Here is a 24,352-nt window from a genome sequence, read left to right as displayed (position 1 = left end):
TGTTTGGGTTGGTGGGAGATCGAGCTTAGTGGAGTGCGAAATACGTCGAAATATTGGAGGAAGGACTATTGCCACTTTATTCCTCGGGTTTCGTGGACAAGAACACAACGTTGTTTCAGGAAGATGCAGCACTGTGTCACACTGCTAAAAACATCCAAAAGTGGCAGGAAGAAAATGGTATCCAGAAGGTTGCCCTGGCCGAGCCAATCTCCTGACATGAACCCCATCGAAAACCTCTAGGCCATACTCGACCGGCAAGTCAAGAAACAACCAAAAACACCAACTTCGAAGAGCGATCTACTCCAAGTTTTGAAGCAAGAGTGAGCAAAAATCCCACAATCTAAAATTGACAAGATGATCCTCACGATGCCCCAAAGGATCAACGAACTCCACGAAGCGAAAGGAAGATCTACTAGATATTAATTAAATTATAAATATATCAATTCATGTGAATATGACTGAAAATTTTCATTTTTTTCTGAAAAGGTGGTGTCTATTTACTTGTGACCACGATGTGTACACTCACTTCGTGATTACTTTCCAAACCTGTCCGCTGGTGATACAGCGGTAAGTCTATGGACTCACAACGCTAGAATCCGGAGTTCGATTTTCTGCGATGGATACAACAGATAAGTAAATTTCGCTTTACATTAAAAACAAAGAAGAACCAAATAAACTTTCCATACCTTCTGTACAAAACTTGACCAATGACACTGTAAGGTGTATTTCGTTCTCTTTAGCTTTAGGAGCGCTGCTGATGCTGTAGTAACGAGGCTGGAGCAATGGTATCTGGGTGAGAATAAAGGCAGCACTTACGTGTGTAGAAGGAAACTGTTCAAGGACATCCGCTAATGATGGGTATTTGAACATCTTCCACGATTCGTACTCTTCTACGTCCTGGAGAATTCATTAGTACAACTTGAGCAAATTTTGTAAAAGTTGTTACAATATGGGTTTGTAAATATAGCCAGTAAGTTAATATTTTAAATGACGCAACAATTGAATAACAATATTCCACGAATTAAAGTAATTATAATATAGTTTGCTGATAACTTGGAGTTTTTCGGATATTCGGAAGATCAGAACTTATTTACAGTCTTCACTTTCATTGACTCTCCATAATCCTACACAATGTTATACGTTTCCACACAAAGACTCTCAAGGTTTCACGAGGGCATTTCTATGTAATTAATAATATATAGAATCTAATACAGTAAATATTTTGGAAATCTGATAAATCGGTTGTTTATCTACTGGTCAGTATAACAAAAAACACTATTTCAATTAAAAATAAGTTTATTAAGCTCACCTCACACAATTGTTTAAGTCTATCTTGATCACATTTGTCTTCAGCTGTGGATGCAAGTTGTTCCAATAACGTAGGAGCCGGAGGGGTTGTGATATCTAAATACCGAGACAGGGCTGTGCGTATAGTGCAAGGCGGAAGTCGATTGTATTGCTGCCAACTACCATCTGGATTATTAGTTTGAATAAGCTCGTTAATAGGGCAATTGATCTTAAAACTACTGCATAAACACATGTTTAACGCATCAACTGTACTTAACATCAGGATATTTTCAAAATCATTTTGGTTTTCTTGAAAAACCGCAATACCACTTGGAAAATATGTTCCTATTGTTAGAAAGCTGTAATACAATTTGAAAAACATTTTTTATTATCAGAAAACTGTAAAACAAGTTGTAAAATATGATCTTATTGTTAGAAAACTGCAATAAAATTTGACAAATATTTTCTTATTGTTACAAAACTGTAGTGCAATTTGCAAAACATTTTTTAATGTTAAAATAATCAAGGGTTTAAATAATATTAAAGCATGACCAGAATTATAAAATGTATACACCACAAATAATATGAATCGATTGTGGGTAGGTAGGAGTACATGTAACGGTTTTTAGTTCAAGAGTTAAAAACTGAATATCACACACACACAAAATTTTCCATGTTATATACCTAATGGCTACCATGAGGCAACACCTTTATCCTCAGCTCAGGAAAGTAAAAATTATATACTATCAAAATAACAGCATGCATCAAATAAAATGAAAAATAAGACACACTGAAGTGAACATTTTACAAACCATTAATGTCAAAGCACAATATTTGCATTCAAAACTCACCCACAAGTGTCTCAACTTTAATTATATTTTCCTCTAACCGTTCGAAAGGATCCATAAATGCTATGATCCGGTTGACAACACTTGATGGATTAACGGGAAAGACACCAAGGTGATCTCCTGGCTCGTATGTGAAATTCGTGGCTTTTTCTGTGTTCAATCGCACTAAGATTGTTTGACGCCTGAAATCATAGTTTCAGCAAACTGATTTGAATCAGTTACATTAGTTAACCTTTCCATCAAAGGAAAAAAATCTTACAAAATATGTGAAATTATTGACTTAATTTTCCGCAGTAATCTTTGCTCTACAACTACGGTATTGTCAGTTTTATGGGGGCCGAATTCTTTACAGTAGGTGTTTGTGATTTGTTAGCAATAAAGTTGAACAGTAAATGGACAGCACACAATCCACTTGTTTGGAAATAATATATTCAAAACAAGTCAAACGTATGTACAGTTGTATCTAGAGCTTTAAATAATTGTCTCTTTTTCGCCAAACTCGATACAGGCGGGTTGAATTACTTTAGAACACCCTTTGACAAAACAAATTATTCTCTTCTACTCTGTTATTACAATACAATACTGTGATGCTCACTTTAAAATCACCATTATAACTGTTGGTTACCATAGTTGTAACCAGAGCTATAAATAATTGTCTCCCTTTTGTCAAAGACCACAAAGGCGGGCTCAATTACTTTAGAACACCCATTTACAAGAGAAACTATTCTCTATCTCTATTATTACAATAGAAGCTGTGAAACTCACTTTAGAAATCGCTCGTTAAAGCTAAACTCACATGCAGTATAACTTCACTTCCACTAACTCAATTACTTGCACTAACTTGTTCACCTATGTATATATATATTGTCCGACTGAGGCCTAGAACTTTCTACAAACTATGATACGTCAATTCACAACAACTGAACTACGCAAAAATTGATTCGTAAACAGTTACCTAAGCAAACTTGCAAATAACTATTAAATTTAAATGAAACAATCGTGTGTATCTAACATATATACTTTATCTGAATGCAAAGAATGAAGGTAGCTTTCAATCTAAGCAGAGATTATTCAGGTAAAGGTAAGACATCAGATCACATAGAATATTAATTTTAACGTCAGAACGAAGCTGTATGACTAGAAACAATCAGAAAACATTTTAAATGTCAGTATTACTCCAGTCAGGACAAAATATAAGCCATTTCTAAAAATAGAAGACATAGTTATACATGTTAACTTTCAAAAGTAGTTAATTCTAAAGGCCGGTTTTACACAGTAACTATGAGGCATACTTACTCGGAATATTTTGGTTGAAGTCGAACTCTGGACAAGACCCTGCATGGCTGTATGTTCTTATTATGGACGATTGTGAGATCTGGTAGTATTACATGAACATCGTTATGAGTACTATAACACCACGTACGTAATGTACAAAACGTAGTTTTATTTATTTTATTTCTGTAACTAAACTGGATTACAAATTATTTATTAAACAGCACTCAGTGGCTATTTTATGGTGACTAGCTAACAGTATTTAAATATCAAGCTAATGGGATTTGTTAGATAAAAAAAAGGATTTACTTGCGCTTGCGACTGATACAAGTACATTTCGGCCATTGAATGGCGGTGTTAGTAAGTCAATATCTCTTCGCTACTTGGGTGTCATATGTTTTGTGTTTCCACGATATGTGGCGCGCACAATACAAGTGACATTAGTTTGGAATAATGTATTCATGTTCTTGACGAAAAGGATGAAAACATACAACAATATACTGTATATTACGACACTGATAAACCTCAGTTCCACTCTATATACGGCCCGGCATGACCAGGTGGTTAGGGTGCTCGACTCGCAATCTGCTGGTTCGAATACCCGTCCCACTAAACATGCTCACCCTTTCAGCCGTGGGGAGTTATAAAGTGACGGTCAATCCCACTGTTCGTTGGGAAAAGAGTACCCCCAAGAGTTGGTAGTGGGTGGTGATGACTAGCTGCCTTCTCTCTGGTCTTACACTCCTAAGCTAGGGAGGGCTAGCGCAGATAGCCCTCGTGTAGCTTTGCCCGAAATTCATCAAACTACTCTATATACTACGTGTCCCTTGAATCAAAAGGTGAGATGTTATCATACTGTTATCCTTGAAAATGCTATAATTGAGATCTTCGAATGCATATAACCCCCTCCCTCCTAACCTAGCACGCTATGATTTATTTTTGATCCTCTTAGGTACGGCATGCGTGGACAATACTCTCAAACAACTGGTGTTTTTAAAGCAGCTGTACACAGTTGGATTCCTAATACAACCCCTGCATTTAAGTGAACTGCAACGATGAACTTCACGGAAAGGTGGAAGAAATACGTGTACTTTGTTTGTTTGTTAAGCACAGAACTACAAGATGAGCTATCTGTTCTGTGCCCACTACGAGTAACCCGTTTTTTGTTTGTGTTTTTTAACATTACAAGCCTTCAGACTTGCCGCCGAGCAACTAGAGTCGCATGTAATTGTAACCTGATCAGGTTCACCTACAGGAAACAATATCCCGTCTTTAGCGAACATTTTACTTTACAAACTATATATATATTATCTAGCTTTAAGCACAACATAAAATCCAATCTTATACGACTGACAGAATTCTAGATTTTGTAAGTATTTCACTCACTCGAAAAGATAGGCCAGCAGAAATACATTGAAAATTTATCTCTGTATGCCTCGTTTTAAACATTAAAAGAGGAAGTTAATAAAAGTAGATTTCTTCAAAGTAGAGATACATCTATGATTGAAATTAAAACTTTGTTTTTCGGAATACTATTCTGATTCTTAGGTGAATCTATAATTATTGGATATATTTATATTACTACTTCCAAAATTTACAAATCAAGATAGATATTTTTTTTTTCTGGAGCAATAACGAACAGCTAATTATAGGTTTATGATATTTTCTGTTCACACTAAAGTTCACGAAATGAGTGATAACCAATGAAAACCTGAGAGTTCTTTCATGACAGGTTTCCTAGGGCCTAAAAATATACTTGGATTCTCTGTCACATAATATTTCAAAAACCGCATTTTACATTCAGTGAGCACTAAGTCATTCAATATGGAACCGTAAACAAGAATAGAAATTACATATATATCAAAAATATTTATATATTCCAGGGGTTTTTCTAGTGTGTAGTTGATCACAAATTGTGAATCTCTAGAAATATTTGTACAGTTGAAAATTCACCTATATAAGTAAGCTCACGTGGATAAATATTGATATTAAACATACTTAAGGTTATAAACTCCCATTCCAGAGCTGATAAATAAATGTATTTACTAGAATACTTTTCATTTTTCGGATCATTTGTTACTAGGCAGTATATATGAGGCGCAATAAGGCGTCATGTATTAAAAAATGATGAAGTTAAAATATAATTGTGTAGTTAAAATAGAATTATGTAGTTAAAATATAATTGTATAATTAAAATATAATTGTGCAGTTGTAAAAAATCCCTACCAAAAGTTCTGATACATTCGTTATGTGATTACCATATACTAATGTTTAGGATACGTCCAGTTTCCATGTTAGGCCTAATACTATCGTCTTACACAAATAGTAAATAAATTAAAAAACAAAACAAAACGAAAACATTTCGAAATGCTTTATTAAATTAAGAAAATGGTATTATACATGTGCTATTCAGTAAAAATTATATACATGTATATATCATTTATTACATACATCACCTTTATATTAAATTGCGAATATTACTGCTCCAAGAATATCAAGTCTGGGCTTACCTGGGCACAGGTCATGAACAATTCCTTCAACTGCAATTGTTCTAAATTGATCTTTATCCCACTTGTTTGCTGATTCGAGAAAAATTCTGGAAAAGTTATCAGCTACAGTCAAATTGTATGAGTTGCAGGCAACCTAAAACAGAAATGAAAAATAAAAGGAATAACTTGTATTTATCGCAAAGCTACAAAGACTATGTTCAGGTGTCCTTAAATTTTAATTATTGATCAAACGCAAGGTAGCCAGTTAATTGCACCCTACAACCCACTATGAACGCTAAGGGACTGACTGTCACTCTTATATCGCACCTACAACTTAAAGTCTGAGAAATATTTTGTAGTATCTAACGGACTTACACGCGGCTCACCAGCTCCGAAATCCAGAGCTGTATCACAGGACCAACTTGCACCCAAAAAGAACAATACAAAACAAAAATAATGAATTTACGTTTTTTTAACGCTTCAAACATGGTTTATTTTTGAGTTGAATCATTAATTTAAAGATGGACATTATACTTATACGTAATAAGTACCATACTGAGCGTTGTAGACTTTTGTCCATTCCTAATCTACCTATAAATTATATTGTTAATATTTTACTTTGGAGAAGTTAATAAATTATGGAGGTAATAATTTTAAAATACAAACTTTGTATAATTCTTTGACCCATTTGTTGAAAGTTTGTTCTTGGCCCCGAAGATCATCTCCTAAACCCATCGTCAGAAGGCGCTCAGCACGTAAAGAAACTAACGTTTGATCAACGTTTTTGCCAAAGTTACAAAATGCTGGATACTGGCTTGATCCGAGAGCAAAAACGCCAAACCTATATTATCATGAAACAACATTTCTATCAGAATATTTACACAATAATAATTATCATTAATATTTATTTATACGTCTAATTGTCCTTTTTCTTATTTATAGAGGTATAAGTTAATTATGTAAAGTTGTTTTGTTCGAGCCTTTCATAACAAACATTTCAGTAAAGTATAAACAAGTATTTCTTCATACAAAACCCTGACCACTTGCTCAACACGATCAATATCATTCAATCGTAATCCACCAAACAGGTGTTATAATCAAGAAACTGTCTTCTCACATACGGTTGTGCTCTGTGAAACGTCAACATGGCCTACTGTTAAGTTTAAGTGTTTCTATGCAGTCTGACGAATAAATGTTAACCATGATCAGCACGATAAACTGTATCGAGACATTTGGTATACATATATTGAATTATTTACTTTTTTATTTTAATCTAGCCTTTAAAATAGTTATAATTCTGAGCTTTTGATATTCTATTAAATTTTAATACGTGAAATGACTTTACAACTTTGTTAAAGAGATATACATGAACAACAGTTATCTATAGTTACTTTACCAGTTAAATCATCGGTCTTATAAATTTTGGTTCATAACTTCATATATTATCAGCTACAATCAGTGATCTTTCCAATTAGTATATGGCTGACCTTTCGTAGTGCCACTTAGTAAGCTATAAATGAAATGCTCGGTTATGTGGATTACGTAATATACGATTCTTCACGTATCATTATGAAACTCTTTATTATTCTTAAATGCGAAAAATTTTAGACACGTTTTTGGAGTCCACTACTTACTTCACGTGACTTAGGGAAGCAACATCTTCTTTTTTCAGCTTGGACAGCAACCTCCAAAAACACTGTATGTGAGGAAATGAAAAACTTAAACCGTACAAAATCTGCACTTTTGTGCTACTTTCTTTCCAAACGCTTTATATAGTTATACAAATAGATTTGCTAAACACAAATCATCATGAAAAAATATATTCTTAGTAATGTAACTAAAATCATTTTATTTCGTAATTATTATTATTGTTGTTGTTGTTTTTAGAAACATAATAATTATTATTCTTCGAGAAAGATAAAGTTTTAGGGTTAAAAAAATTACGAGTAAAGACACCTGGCTTCCAGAGCAAAAAATATTTTGTATTATTTCAAGCACTCAGAATGTACGGGGTTTCATAATTACCTTGCCGTTGTGCGGAGGGTCTCCACTTCCAAATGTACTACAGACCACGATAAACAGTGATTCTTGTGTTAAGTCCTCTATATTATAGTCTTCCATGCATATAACCTGTAAAAATTATGGTTAAACGTCACAAAAATTAATGTGGAATAGAGTAATTAAATGTGTACAATGAACCAATACGGGATATATTTCCAGCTAACAATACAATATGTGTTTATATTGCCGCAAACTTGTACCTTTAACCTTAAGTCTTTTACAACAGGGGACATTTTTAAAACAAACAGTTGGTGTAATTACAATAGTGTATCACATTACACTGCACGACAGTGAAGTAAGTATATTGTAATTTATCACAACAGGTGGCACTATTTTTAGTTTTAACCAAAATGTTTTCGTGTTTGGTCAACTTAATTTAAAGCTAAAACTATTACTTTTCTGTCGCGAACTTCACAAAATTGCCTTTTTCACCCATTTTTACTGCATTGGAACCATCTTTTTTTATTACTAACTGTGAATATTCCAGTTATGATACTCTCGTTAAAGTTTGAGATTTGATCCCTGTTGTAGGCTTATTGGAGATCGCCCATAAACAAAATAGTCCCATCTAGTTTGTGTCTTGAGTGAAAAGGTAAAGTAAAACATGTACAGTTATAACATTAGAAAGCTAAACAGTTTCTTATATTAAAAGGTACTGACTGATTTACCTAATTCTTATACTATCAAGGTTCAGTGTTTGCTGTAATTTCGAGCTACTTAGGTTTGTCTACAGGAGTGGTCTCTTAGCCTGAACAAAATAACTGTTTTCGAATGTTAATATCGGTTGAAGTTTAGAAACTAGTGACTCTGGATAGTTTAGGCTTAACACTAAAAAAAATTGTTCCAAAATAAATAACACTTACTGTCGTGTTGAACGAGTTTTCCAAAAGGCGTCCCAAGCGTCTTGCAAACATCTCCGCTTTTCCAGTCTCAGAAGCATATAAAATTTTGGCTCGAATTTTGTTCATTCGAACTTTCGCCATTAAAAAGGAGTAGAACCACAAAGCTCTGTACGGACAACATCAAGAAAATAAAAAAGATATAGAAATATTATACCGATTTAAACTACTTTTCGTTATGCGAATGATAAGCATTCCGTTACTTTAAGTTTCAAAAGATGTTAGAATATGCTGTAGTTAACCAAAACTGTTTTACTCACTTGGCAACAGATGCAAATTTATACTTCAAAACAACATTGGATATTTGTTTCCAATCAAACTCCTTCCACGCTTTTTCCTGCTCGAAATAATACAAAAAAAGTGATTCAAATGCTCAACCTACGTGCTATGAAACTTTTCGAATTACACAAAAAAAAAGAGACTAAAAATGCGAGTAGCATTTTGCTTAGAACTATTAAATGCTCAATATCTTTGTTTTTGTTTTGTTTTTTTAATGAGAAAAAAAAACAGGAAATTACATATTCTCATTAGGAATGTTTTTTTGTTGTTATTGTTGGTTGTGTTTATTTGTTGTTGTCTTTATCAAAACATCAATGGAAACAATTACGACGCTAACCTGATATTCGTAGCTTGGCTTGAGTATGTAATTCAACATTTCTTGATGAAACACGGGCGTGACACTGGATGATATAGGGGGTACAATCCACACCCAATCCGCAGGACACCCTCCGCGTTGCTTTTGTTCATTCTCCATATGTTTCATGAAAGTTTGTGCAGCCGTATGGTGGTCAACAATGGTGACGTTTTGCTTCTGTAGGAAAGAAAGTTCATGTTTGTAACAGACAGATTTATAACTAAAGTTATAGTGTGTGTATGAGGGGAGGACCACAAAGTTGAAAGGGGGCATGCTTCCCCGAAATATCCTAACAGTTAGAGTGACAATATGGACCTATTTTGATGCAGTGACGGCCAAGATATGATGTAAATCAAGTGACAATATGAACCTATTTTGATGCAGTGACGGCCAAGATGTGATGTAAATCAAGTGACAACATGAACCTATTTTGATGCAGTGACGGCCAAGATGTGATGTAAATCAAGTGACAACATGGACCTATTTTGATGCAGTGACGGCCAAGATGTGATGTAAATCAAGTGACAATATGAACCTATTTTGATGAAGTAATAGCAAAATGTATTGTAAATGAAGAGAAAAAACGCGAAATTAAAGTAAAAGCAAACAAGCAGTTTAATTATCATTTATTTCTTACCTTATTCTCTTGATGATTTAGTCACATCGGATTGGAATATAAGCTTCTTTTGTTTGTTGTGTGTAAAACAGAAAAATTGTTCACCTCATTACTGCTTAAGCTGGATAATTGAAAATGGTTCTATTGTCAAATGATATAATGATATTTTCAATAATTTGAGCTTATTTGATGTTTCTTTACCACATTAGATATCACTAATAAAGTTTTCATAAATTATTCCCTCAAAACAGAGGAACTGAATGCACTATTCATGAGTTCATGTAAAGCACAGAGTTGGTTCAGTCAGAGCTCTAAACTTTTTGTGGTCTTGTTTGAAATAAGCCAAAAATGGTCTTGCTCAATAATACCGAAAATAATAAGGACAGTTTGAAATCTAACTAAATTATCGTAAAAATTTTTTTATAACAGTTATTGTATTTTTTTTCTCAGCTTTGTTCAAAATATAATTCTCTTCCTTGCTGAGAGTTTTACTTGTTACTTATTAGGTAAAAATCTACTATAGCTCATGAAATGGCCATATCGCAGGCTCAGACATTGGGCCTTATAATTCACAGCCCGAAATGTTAACCCTTAGGCCACGCTCTTCTCAGATACACTACCAGAGATTTCTGTTTGTTCCGTATCTCGCTTCTTCAATTGTCAAAGCAGTTTTACTACTCTTTATCAAGATTGTCATTCAATGTAATAGAATATGCGCCTTCATATTAATGAATAAAATAATAAGGAATATGTTTGTATAAGAGAAATTACTTCCAAAAAATTTTCTTTTGTCATTACTAGATGCTGGACAGAGGCGTAGACGGGGGATGGGTGTGTGTGAAAAATTTAGCAATATTTATCGCATATAATTTTTCAACTTTTGTATATAATAAGCTCTTTTTTGGATCACTTAATAAAATAAATTGATTTGACCATTTTTATTAAAAATTTAGATCCAATTCAGCTTTTTAATTTATTGGCCTCCCCTTAAAATTTTCTGCCCCCACCCCCACCCCCGAGTGGAAAACCTGCTACGTCACTTATGCTAAATAATGATGTGGAGACATTTTTTTTTTCAACTTTTGATCAAAAGTCAGTTAACAGTATAGATCAGACCTAAAAGTAATTTATAAATGAACGAAGCCAGCCTTGTATAAGAAACCAACAAAGACGAACACAATGTTATAAGTCAGTACAAAAGAAAACCAAAACCCATAATTATTAGAAATATTGAATCATCAGTTGGAAACCTTCTCTATTAACGATATCTTTACCCATAATTCAACTGACACAAAGAGATTTGGGTTACTCCTAGATTCATATACTGAGTTAAAAATATAAAACCATTTTCCTAAGTGTAAAAAGAAACTAATGTTAGAGAAAATATAGCGAGTTTTTTTAAATTATTTTGTGAACTCTGGACAACGAACCAAATGAGCTGTAAGCCTCTGACAGGGTAATGATACAACAAAATCAGTTTTCGAACAAAAGTAAGAAAAAAGTTAGTTAAACTTTACAAAAGAGGAAAACGATTATCCGAGACAAGTTCAGAAACATAGAAAACGGCTTTTTCAAATAGCAAACCAGGAGTGTCCTACTGGTTAGCGTACCTGACTGTGAATCTGATGGTCCATTTCTTGTGTCCCATTGCCGAAAAAACGTGCTTCGCACTTTGAGGCCTTTAGTGTGTTATAAGAGTAAACGGTCAAATCATACTATTCGATTAGAGTAGCCCAAGAGTGCTAGGTGTTGTTGACTAGTTACATTCTTTCTAGTATTATAAGTTCAAAGTTAAGGACGCTAGGCAGATAGCCCTTGTGTAGCTTTGTGAAAATATCCGAATAAAACAAACTTCCAAATAACACATTTCTGTTATTGGTTTTCAGTTAGCAGCGAGGTATCTTTCTTTTGTCATGGCTATTTTGAAAATAGTTTTAAGTCTTAGTGTCTGTAGTATTCAAAAATAAACATCAGATATACATGTTATAAAACTAATGCAAGTTATGGGTATTTCAGCACATTGTAACAGAAAACGTCACCTGGTAACTGTATAGTACAGAAATATTGATTTCAACCAGCACCCTGTCCTTCCACAGAGTTGTCGGGCTTGTTGTGTCCAAACCCATCTTCAGCGCCACCTCCTGTAGAAACGAAGCTCTATTTTAATCTTCTGCATATTATCAGAGAACAAGTTATGCTCTTATTGTATCTAAAACAAGGTTAAAAATATTTTGATTTAATTTTTACCTACTAAAAGAATTTTAGTAAACTTATTCTTATTAGTATCCACCAATTCGGATGATTTTTGAGTTGTTAAGAATCTCTGTTTTTACTCACAGTCCACAACAAGGTTTTGGAAACAGGCAGACATAATGCCATGAAAAACATCATTTATTTCAACTGCCCATGTGTAATATTTCTATGATCTGAAACGAAGACTTGTTTAGAAGAATTTAAATCTTTGGTTTCGTTCCACATTTCAGATGGTTGCTAGATTGATTTTTCTCTTAATGAATATCTCTATTGCATTTTTTTTTAATATACTCCTAAATACTTGTTTAACTGCCCTCTAGCGGCTCAGCGACAGAACTGAGGGCTTATAACGCTAAAATCTATATTCGGTGGGTAGAGCACAGATAGCCCACTGTGTATCTTTGCTTTTAACAACAATAACAACAAAAAATAATAATTGTAATTTTCTTACCTCAGTAATGTTATAACGGTGGGGGTCACACAGATCTCGTGCCCCAATCTCGCTACTCATGTACCAGCCGTTAAAGGGAGCGGCAGGAAATTCCATTCCCCCACAATCAAATAACATATTAGCTACAGCAGGAACAGCATACCATTCCAACCCCATTTCTTCGAACCACTCAAAACAAGGGTGTTCTAACTTAACTCTAAGTATCAATTCTTCTGGGACTTCGTATACCTTTGGACCTTCTCCTGGTGCCGAGACTATCCAGGGTAAGATATCGAAACGACCACCTTTACCGTTCCAACCCAGTCTCTGGCACACCTACAAAGAAAGGGCAGTGACATCAAGTATTGGGTAATAACTTCATGTACATCTCGGATATTCAAATCAAGTAACCTACTAAGACTTATGAATGTCTCGATTTCGATGTTCATTGTTAATTTGTCTTTACTTTTTCTGTTTTTAATCGCAATGGACCTTCTGCGTTCTTAGTCACCAGGGGGCATATCATTACTAACATAAATCCGACTTCATGTCAAATTTTCATAGCTTATACTAATATTATAAATAGTAACAGTAGAAACCTATTAGTGGTAATGTAGAGTTGAAGCGTCTAAAATCCAAAAGAAAACAATACAATCTGAAAGACTGAGATTTACATACATTAGGAAGTTGATAATATTTCTGTAATTTGTTTATGCCTCTCGCTCAAGTTATTTTTACCAAAACAACTTTAATAATATTTTCTTGTTATTTTTATTTACCACTTAATGAATCGGTTGGTTGTTTTTGTTAAGCACAAAGTTATACAATGGTCTACCTGTGCTGTGTTTACCACGGGTATCGAAACCTGATTTTTGCGTTGTAAGCTTGTAGATTTACCGCTGAGCCACTGGAGACAGCACCGAACGAAATGCACACTATTTATCATTTGTTTCTTAACTTCGGATACTTAACTGTAGTGCAAACAAGGTGATATCCCAAACCCAAAGTTAATATATTTTTTTTCATAAGGGATGACAACTTGAGGGGTCAGTTGTTTTTTTTTTGTGAAGTAATGTTACTAAAACTATTCAAACTGAACGTGTTTTATGAACTATAATGACCGGTTATTACCTCCCGGTGGCTCAGCAGTAAACTTGAGGGCTTATAACGCTAAATATTTGTATTCAATGCCTACGGTTGACACATCGCAAATAGCCCAGTCTGTGGCTTTGCTATTAAATATAAACAAACAAAATAACTATTATTGTTTACAAATTTGAACCATCTACCTGTTACAATAATAGTTAAATAAGAATGGGATAATTTTTAATAAGTAGGAGAAAATGAACTATTCTTATGAAACTTTTTAAAAGTAATATTTACCAAAACGAACTTAGTAACGCTGAATAAAGATGATTAAATTAAGTAATTTGGTTTCAACATGAAGAATGGCTAAATTTCGTGTTCAGAAATATAAAAATGAGCATTTACACTTAGTAAAACAATAATTACCAAGCCATATATATACAGTAGCATAGCACAAAAGATGCATAAAAGTAAATGAGCCCCCTACATTTATTCGGCAATTTCTAAGTTTGTTAGACCCTTTGGGCCCTCCTGCAATTTTGGGGGCATACTTACGCCATTGCCTATATAATAAAACTACGAGTACGATGTTCCTTGCATAATATATACCCGACAGCCAATAATTCTGGACTCTATAAATACTTTTAAGAGTACTTCAAAGATTAAATTGAAGATAGTTTTTTTTTGGGGGGGGGTTACTTTTTAACACATTTCCCCTAAAAATGCATACATAAATGATGTTATGCTTTCATTTATCATTTCATTCAGTGATTTCCCTTGATATCTTTCAATTATTTCGAGTCATTTGTGCCCATATTAAACAAATATTGTTAAAATTATAGCAAAAAAAAAACACACACACACACAAAAAATATCTGTAGCGGATATGTGACGAAATTAGTGAATAGCCGGAGAACTTTGGATGTGCCATGACAAAACAATTACGGAATGTGTTGCGGAAAATTTTAATATAAAGTCTGTGAGGATATTAACAGCATAAATCTACACAAAATAAGCAGCGTCCCTTTGTTGGAATGAAACTCTTTTCTGTAGGCGCATATTTCATTTTAGTACATGAGCTATAAATTTCGCTGGGGGAATTATCTCGAACTTTCTCCAGTTTTATTCACATCTGCAAAAAAAAAAAAAAGGTACATTTAAAAGACAACTTAGGATCTTTTTAATGTGTTTATTGATGTGATCTTCAGAATAAGTGCAGTACTTATTTTGTTAAGTTTAGCTTTTTGTTTCTTCTTTTTAATTTAGCGATGATTTGGAAACATGATGTAACATTCTCTTGAAACTGAATTTTCCAAGTAACTTCAAACAAAAGTCAAAGTCGCTGACGACTTTAAGAAGACCAATCCTAAGAATCTACAAAGCACGATGATCATCTGATCGTCTCTCAAACAAGACATGCCTTTTATATTTTGTTTTATAATATTAATAAGACTTGGCATGGTCTGGAGGTTAGGGTGCTTGACTCGCAATCTGAGGGTCGTGGATTTGAATTCCCAATACGAGGACGTGAAACACTTGACCAAGAATTAATATAAGTTATTTTAGTGAGTTTATGAGGTCAAAGGTCAATATGTTTGGTTTGAATTTTGCGCAAAGGTACAAGAGGGCTATCTGCGCTAGCCGTCCGTAATTTAGCGGTGATAGACTGGAGGTAAGGCAGTTAGACAACACCATCCACTGCCAACTCTTGGGCTACTCTTTTACCATCTATTAGTGGAATTGACCATCACATTATATCGCCCCCATGGCTTAAAGGGCTAGTATATTCGGTGTGACGGAGATTCGAACCCACGACCCGCAGATTGTGAGTCTAGCGCCTTAACCATCAAGCCAGGTCAGTCTGTTCCATGTAACCCTAAATTTATCGATAGCATCAACGTTTTGAACGTAGTTTTTATGCATTAGTTATGCAATATGCTGCTTGTGGGGCCATGACTTTGTTATTTATAGGGATTTTAACAACGCACAATACAACCAACATCGCAGATAATTCCGCTAGGATACCATATGTATTTTACATACAAAATAAATAATATCACCCAATTTGTTTCCTCAATATATATATTTACAAACCAAAAACAACAGCATAAAATTACTTGATATGAGGGTTCACTAGTAATGAACGCTATAAAATCATATTGGTAACTTGAGGGTTAATAAACAGATATAGCTATTTGTTTAACAAAATCCGTAAAATCCATTTTATTTATTTATATTTTTTATGGAGATTCCTTGAAATATTTTCCGGTGGGTGGGGTTATAAAACCGTGTTTCATTCAAGGTCGGATTCTCGAATAAAATTTAAGCAGCCTAATGGACTTAAAAATGTAAAAAACAAACAAAAAAAAACCCATAAAAACATAAAAATCGATTAAAAGCATTAGTCAGAATACACGAAAGAAAAATAAAAAATCATACCCGGGTAAACTGGACATTAGCTGGGTCTCCGACCACACTGCCATCTGCTTGAAAATATCCAGCATAATTAAGAAGTTGAGGGTTCCATAAACGAAAATCCTCCTGACCGTTCCTTCTTGGCGGGAAAATAGTGATCATCGACCTACGAAAGTACTGTTTGTTATAATGTATTTGTATATATGACAAAGTTACTGCCGTCGTCCATAACTTTTTAGCTACTGACCGGAGGGAAGGTTAATATCATTATTATGAATGTTTCGTGTTGTAAAAAACAGTTTAATTTTGATTAACAAACAGATACTTTCATTCTAACGTTAAGTATATTGAACCCAGGGAACTAAAAGCAACGTTAATTCTATATGTTCCAAAATGATGCAAAAACCTAAGACTTTCAACGACAAAAAGCAGAACTAAAATGTTAAACAAAAATAACAGATATTTCAAGTAAACTTGATAAATCGGATAAACAGAGTAAAATTTAATCAAAGTACAACGTGTCACCAGGTTAACCTGGCATCATCAGGTACGTCAACTACAATGAATGAGTGGAAACTACAAAGATATATATAATACAGCGCAAGGGTACATTGAATTTTGATTGGGTAAATTTAACAGTAAGGTATGATAATTCCGAAGGGTGTTTATTGATAGGGCTTGACTTCGTGAGGGTCATGTCCGTAATCAACAAAATAAGAGAATATAAGTACACTTTCAAAAATATAAAATATTATAACAACAAAATTTATAAATTAAATACTGTAGCTTGAAAATTGTAAATAGAGTTAAAGTGATTCACAGAAAATAATATAAAAACCTTTTTTGAGCATCTGTTTATTAACCCTTGGTCGAAATTCATTATTTAAAGTTAATTTGGCCTAAGGTTAAAAGTTTTAAATCGAAATAACTGCCACGGTAAACTAAACTCATCCATTGTAGTTGACGTACCTTATGATGCCAGGTTAACATGGTGAAACGTTGTACTTTCATTAAATTTTACTCTGTTTATCCGATTTATCAAGTTTACTTTTAATTACGACAAAGTACTTCTTTTCATCATATTAACAGATATTTCGGTTTCATTAAGCCACCTGGCTGAGCAACTAGCTATATTGTAATATTATATCTTTATATTTATTGTTCTCCGTATAGTAACATCGGGAGATTTTTTAACTTCTGATGTTTCTTGATACATACCTTAAACTGCCTCCGTTTGTGGCGTATTCTAAATGATGACACAATGCTTCGTACATTTCCCCAGTTGTCTGCACGTGGCGTGCATCCTGTACTTCTAGGTTTCTCCATTGGATTCGTCCAATACAGCGCGAGGCGTTTCTCCAAGCCAACTTAGCTCCAAACGCTAGCTCTTCTGAGGTGAGATTGTAGATGCTAAATTTTTCCACTTCGGCTTTGATTTCTTCCCATCGTTTGAAATATTCTTCAAGCGTCTCCCTGTCATACAGTAAAAGTTGAAAAAATATAACTGTGGAGTTAGGCTTAGAGTTTACAATTAAAGTGCTTTCAGTAGTATGTTAGGTTTAGGCTCACACTTTAGAATCTACGTATTTTCTTTAAAATGATAAATTTAGACGTACAATTAATGTCTTTTTTTAATATGCTGACAGGGCTTAGCTATAAAAATGACACTGGATACAATAGATTTAGGATTATAAGTATAACATTTAAGTGCTTTCTTTAATTTGCATTTAACTGTAAGAACTAACTTGGCTATTTTCAAGAATAACAGAAAACTAGCACAGAATGTCTTTGGTTTTTCCGAAAACCATAATGATATAGAAGTCCCTACCCTGTGAAAACCATAGTAATGCAGTGGAAGATAATGTACAAAGTTTGTAGCATGACTATGTTTACAAGTAACATTCCTCCTGCTTTATCTTTCAGATTTATATTCACGAAAATAAGTGTAGCTATTCTAATTCGACAGTAAAGCTCGTAATCCCCGTGCTATTTATCTATTAGGAGAAAATCATTTATAACGTGAGATTTCACGTTCGTTTGAAAAGATAATCGTGTCACATCCTGTCAAAACTTAACAGTTACTGGATTCTAAAGCTTTAAAGGTAGACTTGAAATAGCTTGCTACTCGTACTGGTTTCTGTACTAATAAATCAATGAAGTAAGACCTAATGAGGTATAATACGTTTATCCCTGACGGTACAATTACTTACGAAATAGCATCTGGTTTTAATGTTAGTTTTATATGTTTTGAAAAAAAATGTGATAGTGCGTCGTGTATAACGTTTCATAATGAGATTTTTACTATGCAACAGCACCCTATCATCCACGCTAAGGGATTGACTGTCACAGCAGCCCGAGAGGAAACTGTTGTTGTGTCTCACGAATTCAAACCCGTCTCACCAGAGCTCTACTCCTAGGGATCAACCCGCAACATTAACAAAAGTGGACACTTACGATTTCCTCGAAACATAGTACTGTTCTAAAAATTCCTTTGCCTGTTGTAGCATCTCTTGCGGCGGCCGGGCACTGCCTGGAGGTCTGGCTCCTGATTGGCCGGACACCAACGAACCGCAGCAGCAGTGTGAGTTGCATGCGATTGGCTGCGGTGAAAGCAAAAATAAACAAATATACAAATTATACACTCCGTTATTTTGTATTCTGTATAACACAGATAAAAAATTGTTTATGTGAACTAAAATTCACAATGACTTCTGACAAAAAATATATTTCGAATATAAATATATACATTGGTATCAAAAATATAATGGTCAGCCCCTTGAACATGTGGCACACGAGGCAGGAAAGATACAAATATAATGGTCAGCCCTTGAACATGTGGCACACCAGGCAGAAAAGATACAAATATGATGGTCAGCCCTTGAACATGTGGCACACGAGGCAGGAAAGATACAAATATAATGGTCAGCCCTTGAACATGTGGCACACGAGGCAGGAAAGATACAAATATAATGGTCAGCCCTTGAAAATGTAGCACACCAGGCAGGAAAGATACAAATATAATGGTTAGCTCTTGAATATGTGGTACACCAGACAAGAAAGTTATAAATACAATGGTCATCCCTTGAATATGTGTCACACCAAACAGGAAAGTTACTAATATGAAGTGTGGTAAATAAGTGAATACATTATGAATTTCCAAAAGAAGAGGTTACAGACTACTGGGAATGTTTTAAAAAAAGCCAATAGTAAGAATCTATAATGCTTGATCACGCGCATTCTACGATAGATGAGATCATTGAACCCTGTTCTTGTTTTGTAGTTTTTGCTTAAAGTTCCACAAAAGGCTGTCGACGCATCCATATCTAGTTTTGGACTGGTAGACTAAGGGAAGGCCAAAAACTAGTCAAAAGCACCCGGCCACCACCAACTCTCTGGCTACTATTGTGTGAAGGAATAATGGGATTTAATTGTTACTCTTATAGTGCATCCAGAGTTCCAACGTTTGGAGCACGATTTTGCGGCAATGGGACGTAAATCAGAAATCCTCAGGTTCACAGTCAAGGCCAGTCTGATTGGAATTATCTCGATACCGCAAGATATTCCCAGCCCTTTATGTTGTAAGTGCGTTATAAGAGTGACAGTCAACCCATTAGCGTGTATGGTGAGCAATAGGGCGTTGCTGAGTGGCTGCCTTCCCGCTGGCCAGTAGTTCAAAGTTAAAAATATCAGCAGATTGCCTTAATACAGTACGTTCGCCATGAATACAAACGCTTAAAAAATATTTTTTTTTGTGCGTATATGAGCTCAGTTACCTTACTAAATTTTGGTTAGACATTGGCGAACACATAAAAAGTGCTAAAATATATGTATTTATTAGGCTGAATCTTAACTTTTGCTTATTAAGTATAAAACTACACGTGGGCTATCTGTGCTATGCCCACCGTGAGTACCGAAACTCTACAGTTACCATTAGAGTTACAACTTTGCAACCAGGAGGCTCCAACTTTTAAGAATGGAGGACTTTAATGAGTGACGATTAGCTATTATATTGTCATACTTATAACTTTACTGGGTCGGACATGGCCTATAGTTTTTAGCGTGTCGGTCTGCGGATCGAAGAGTCTGAGGTTCGAGTCGCAATACCGCCAAACACGGTGTGTGCTTTCACTGTGAACATGTAATAAAAGTAAGAGTCAATTTCTGTGGTTCAAAATTAGGGACGTCTATACTTGAGTTCTAGTGTTCTCTATTCTGACAGTTCAGCCTGGTGCGTGTAAGTGCCACTTGGATTGACAATTCCAATTCCATAGCCTTGTACACTTATCATGGGGAGTTGTCTCAATAAGATGATTTGTACGAAGGCTAATATTTGATTGGTTTCTTAAAATAAACAATCGGTTTTATGTGTACATTTACCTCCTGATTTTGCTTTCACAAATTAATTAACAAATTTTTAACATTCGCACTCAGTCGCAAAGGATAAATAGGTAATAATGAGACAACAACAACAACATATGCGACGAAAAAGGAAAAATGGTAAAAATGAATAATAGGAGGGTAAGCTTGCAAGTCAGCACAGGAGGCGGAAAATGGGGAAAACGCAGTATGTGCAAATGGAGGAGACAATCCGGAGAAATATGAGTGAACACTGATCAGTCTATATCACATAATGGAGATAGTGTGGGAACTGGCAACGGGTTTTGCGAGTATTAGGAATCAGGATAAATAAATGGGAGAAGAGGGGACATCGGGATTGTCAGCTGGAAGAGACATAACATAGAGGTTCGGTAGGTGATCAGCTGGTGCCAAAATACTTCTCGGAGTGTGTATAGTGGTGGCGAGAACATCGGAGAAAATGAGATTGTGGTCACGAAAACAGATATAAACATAGCGAGTGCGAAGCTGTAACAGAATGTGAGGAAAGTTAATACGGCGATAAAGGTCGGAAGTGGGACTAGGGAGTTTGACACAAAAGGCGAGCCGGAGGGCATGGCGCTCCAAAACCTTGAGACGAGAGTAGAAGGTATGCAGACTGTATGTCCATAGGTTAAGCAGGGTCTGATAAATGTCTTGTATGTGATTAGCAGAAGTGGAAGTTTCAGGCCTCAGAAGGTACCAGTGAGAGAACGGAGGAGATGAAGGCGACGAGAAACCTTAGCAGAAAGTGCAGATAGGTATGGCTTCCAAGTAAAATGCCTATCAAAGACAATGCCAAGATAGGTCACAGAGTCGGACAGGGGGATCGGGACATCAAACGTAATAATGAGATTTACACTAATTAATAACCTGTGAAGATATCGAATAATCGAAATGGTACATTTAAGTGTTTTACACTCACAAAAAATAAACCTATCATTCTATAGATATTTGAAGAACTTGTAGCATTTCGCCACAGTTTAATTCTTCCTATTGTTAGCCGACACTGGGCAGCTGGTACATAATTGAATAGAGTTCTTTAAGTATTTCTTTAACAAGAAGTAAAAGCTTGGAATGGTCTATTCTTTCATTGGGGTGTGTGTCTGTGAGCTAGACTAGTTTCGGAGAATTCCACTCCTCATCAGTGACCCTGGACACTATCACCAATGAAATATGAGACCAAACCAAGCCTTTATAGTAGTGAGGTATCGAACAACTCTATTCAATTATGTACCAGCTGCCTAGTGTCGGCTAACAATACGAAGAAGTAAAGTGTGGCGGAATGCTAGAAGTTCTTCAAATACCTATAGAATGATAGGTTTATTTTTTGTGAGTGTAAAACACTTAAATGTACCAGTTCGATTTTCGATACCTCACCACTATAAAGGTTTGGTCTCATATTTCATTGGTGGTAGTGCCTAGGGTCACTGTTGAGAAGTGGAATTCTCCGAAACTAGTCTGGCTTACAGACATACCCCCAATGAAAGAATAGACCGTTCCAAACTTTTACATGTTGTTAAACAAATGTTTAAACAACTTTATTCAATATCGAACAGTGTTATTGATTGTCAATAGTTAATGTATATAATCACGGTTTTAGGTTTTTATGCTAATAATGGAATGTCTAAATTGTATAGATATTTAGTTTATAACAACTTTTGTCATACCAAAATTTAATCTTCGTTTTTTTGTGCAAATATGTATAGGAAATCAAAAGAAACTTCTATAAGATTTTCGCATAGCTTAAAAATAATGAAATACGTAGTAATGAAAACTGTATTTACATTTTTATATAGTTTTTACTTTACGTGGACAGAAAACATGGATTTCTAAATTGCAAAATTTTCTCTTGCAGAAAGCGTTAGAATGATTTATGGTAAAAGTACACTTTAAATATCGCCTGTTGCATTGTATCAATAGCTTTAAAGATGTGACAAGTTAACTGATTCAGAGCTGCAGGATCTTACGACCACAGAATATGAAATCCAACATTGTTTATATCAATTTAAAATACTTAATACTGAATGCTTTACTTTACCTGTGAACGGAGATGTAAGGTGTCATAGACTTGTTTACTGTTGGTGAGGTTGGTCAGTTTAACGGACGAAATTCCATGAACAAGCGCACAGTTTTCCACTGAACAGTCCATCTTGACTTCTTCTTTCTTTAGATGCGCAGCTGGAGCCCAAAAACATGATCGAAAAGCACCCAGAACGCTTTTCAAACAGCTTTTCCTAAAACCCGGGTCTTCACCCAATACCTCTGAACATACAGTCCGCACGGTCATTTTATCTTTTAACCAGTCTCACGTGCAAATTATACTACGCATGCGTAAATGATGACACGGAGCGTGTGAGTTCGTTTCACCTAGCGTTTACAGACCATCATTTTGCTTCAGACAACACGGAAGAGTTTTTTCTTTCTGATTGGCTAGCTGGCTAGTGATTATCAGTAACAAAGTAGGATGTGTTTGTTAAATGTTTTTACTTCTTTACTGGTCTGTGACTCATTTCCTAGAAAATACAAGTAAATACACAAAACATGTTAGTGAGAGTACTAAAAATAACCGTTTTGTAGAAACTACTGCATGTAAGCCTTTCGGTCATCTTACAGAAGAAAGTGAAAACATGTCCATTTACTGGTCAACACAGATACTAGATAATACTAAAATTCCTAGTTGTATGACTTGTTCAAAATATATGCAATGTTGTCAGTTATGTAGTTCAACATCTCAACATTACTTGCAACTAATTAACACGCAATCGTTATGAAAACTCTTATAACTCAGTATATAAATCTCGTAGAAATAAATAAAATAAAAATAATGCAATAGTATATAGTATGAAGCAAGAGTTAGATTAAAGCATATCTTTCACTAACGAGCTTTAACTGAAGATTAATTAGTAAGAAGTTCGAAAAACGAGAAATATAGTGCCAGTTTCTTAACACAAGTGTACACACTATTAGTATGAATATGTTTTGTTTGGTTGAAGTTAAGCACACAAAGCTACACAATGGGCTATCTGTGCTCTGCCCACCACAGGTATCCATGACAACGGAAACCAGTTAAGTAAAATAACGTTGCCACTTTTTTCTTCTTGCAAATTATCATAGGATATGATGTGATTAATGGATTTCTTCGATACTTTTCATAACCAGAAACATCACCTTAAAATACAAAAATTCCGACGATGCCTGTGATGGACACAGAATATATAGCCCATTGTGTAGCTTTGTGTGCTTAACAACAATACAAATGATTACCCAGAAGCACCTGTTCATCTGACTTGTTATAAAAGAAATACAAAATTATCTCTGACGTAATAATCTACTCGTAAAAGTTAAAAATTATTTTGATTACAATTATTAAAGAAATGTTCCGAAATAACGCTAAGCGATGTCAATGGGTACTAGGTAATTTTATAAAACAAAACTACAATCATAAATTGAAATATTTTTTTCGCTTCAATTAAAAGAGCAGATATATCGGAACTAAAGCAAATCTTCGAAACCAAACTCCTTTGTTTGGGCCAGTCAGGCTTGGAGTTTCCTTACAGGTTCCAGGAGAAATAAACACATTGTATTAATGCTAGATAGGACTTAGCTTTACTCTGGTTAAAGCAGTTGCGACTTATCTGCATTAACTTTTTACTTAACAACTATTATAAAACCCATCAAAAATGAC

At 34.7% G+C, this 24,352-nt stretch overlaps 1 protein-coding gene across 1 annotated transcript in view; it reads right to left on the bottom strand.

The window, feature by feature from the left end:
• LOC106478486 (nitric oxide synthase, inducible-like) overlaps positions 1-22,970 on the bottom strand; it is a 29,787-nt gene extending 6,817 nt beyond the window's left edge. The window contains exons 1-17 of the mRNA XM_022382104.1: positions 22,706-22,970; positions 18,745-18,890; positions 17,509-17,763; positions 16,315-16,456; positions 12,811-13,125; positions 12,146-12,247; positions 9,473-9,667; positions 9,117-9,193; positions 8,821-8,965; positions 7,922-8,026; positions 7,531-7,592; positions 6,563-6,737; positions 5,918-6,050; positions 3,432-3,510; positions 2,139-2,317; positions 1,310-1,473; positions 687-897 (exon numbers count right to left, since the gene is read on the bottom strand). Coding sequence (XP_022237812.1) covers positions 687-897; positions 1,310-1,473; positions 2,139-2,317; positions 3,432-3,510; positions 5,918-6,050; positions 6,563-6,737; positions 7,531-7,592; positions 7,922-8,026; positions 8,821-8,965; positions 9,117-9,193; positions 9,473-9,667; positions 12,146-12,247; positions 12,811-13,125; positions 16,315-16,456; positions 17,509-17,763; positions 18,745-18,890; positions 22,706-22,954 — 2,734 coding nt within the window. The 5' untranslated portion in view covers positions 22,955-22,970. The remainder of the gene's footprint in view (positions 1-686; positions 898-1,309; positions 1,474-2,138; positions 2,318-3,431; positions 3,511-5,917; positions 6,051-6,562; positions 6,738-7,530; positions 7,593-7,921; positions 8,027-8,820; positions 8,966-9,116; positions 9,194-9,472; positions 9,668-12,145; positions 12,248-12,810; positions 13,126-16,314; positions 16,457-17,508; positions 17,764-18,744; positions 18,891-22,705) is intronic.
• Positions 22,971-24,352: the final 1,382 nt, after the last annotated feature.

Source organism: Limulus polyphemus, unplaced genomic scaffold (genome assembly GCF_000517525.1).
Source record: "Limulus polyphemus unplaced genomic scaffold, Limulus_polyphemus-2.1.2 Scaffold216, whole genome shotgun sequence".
Lineage (NCBI taxonomy): Eukaryota > Metazoa > Arthropoda > Merostomata > Xiphosura > Limulidae > Limulus > Limulus polyphemus.
This window is presented reverse-complemented; position numbering and strand designations above follow the sequence as displayed.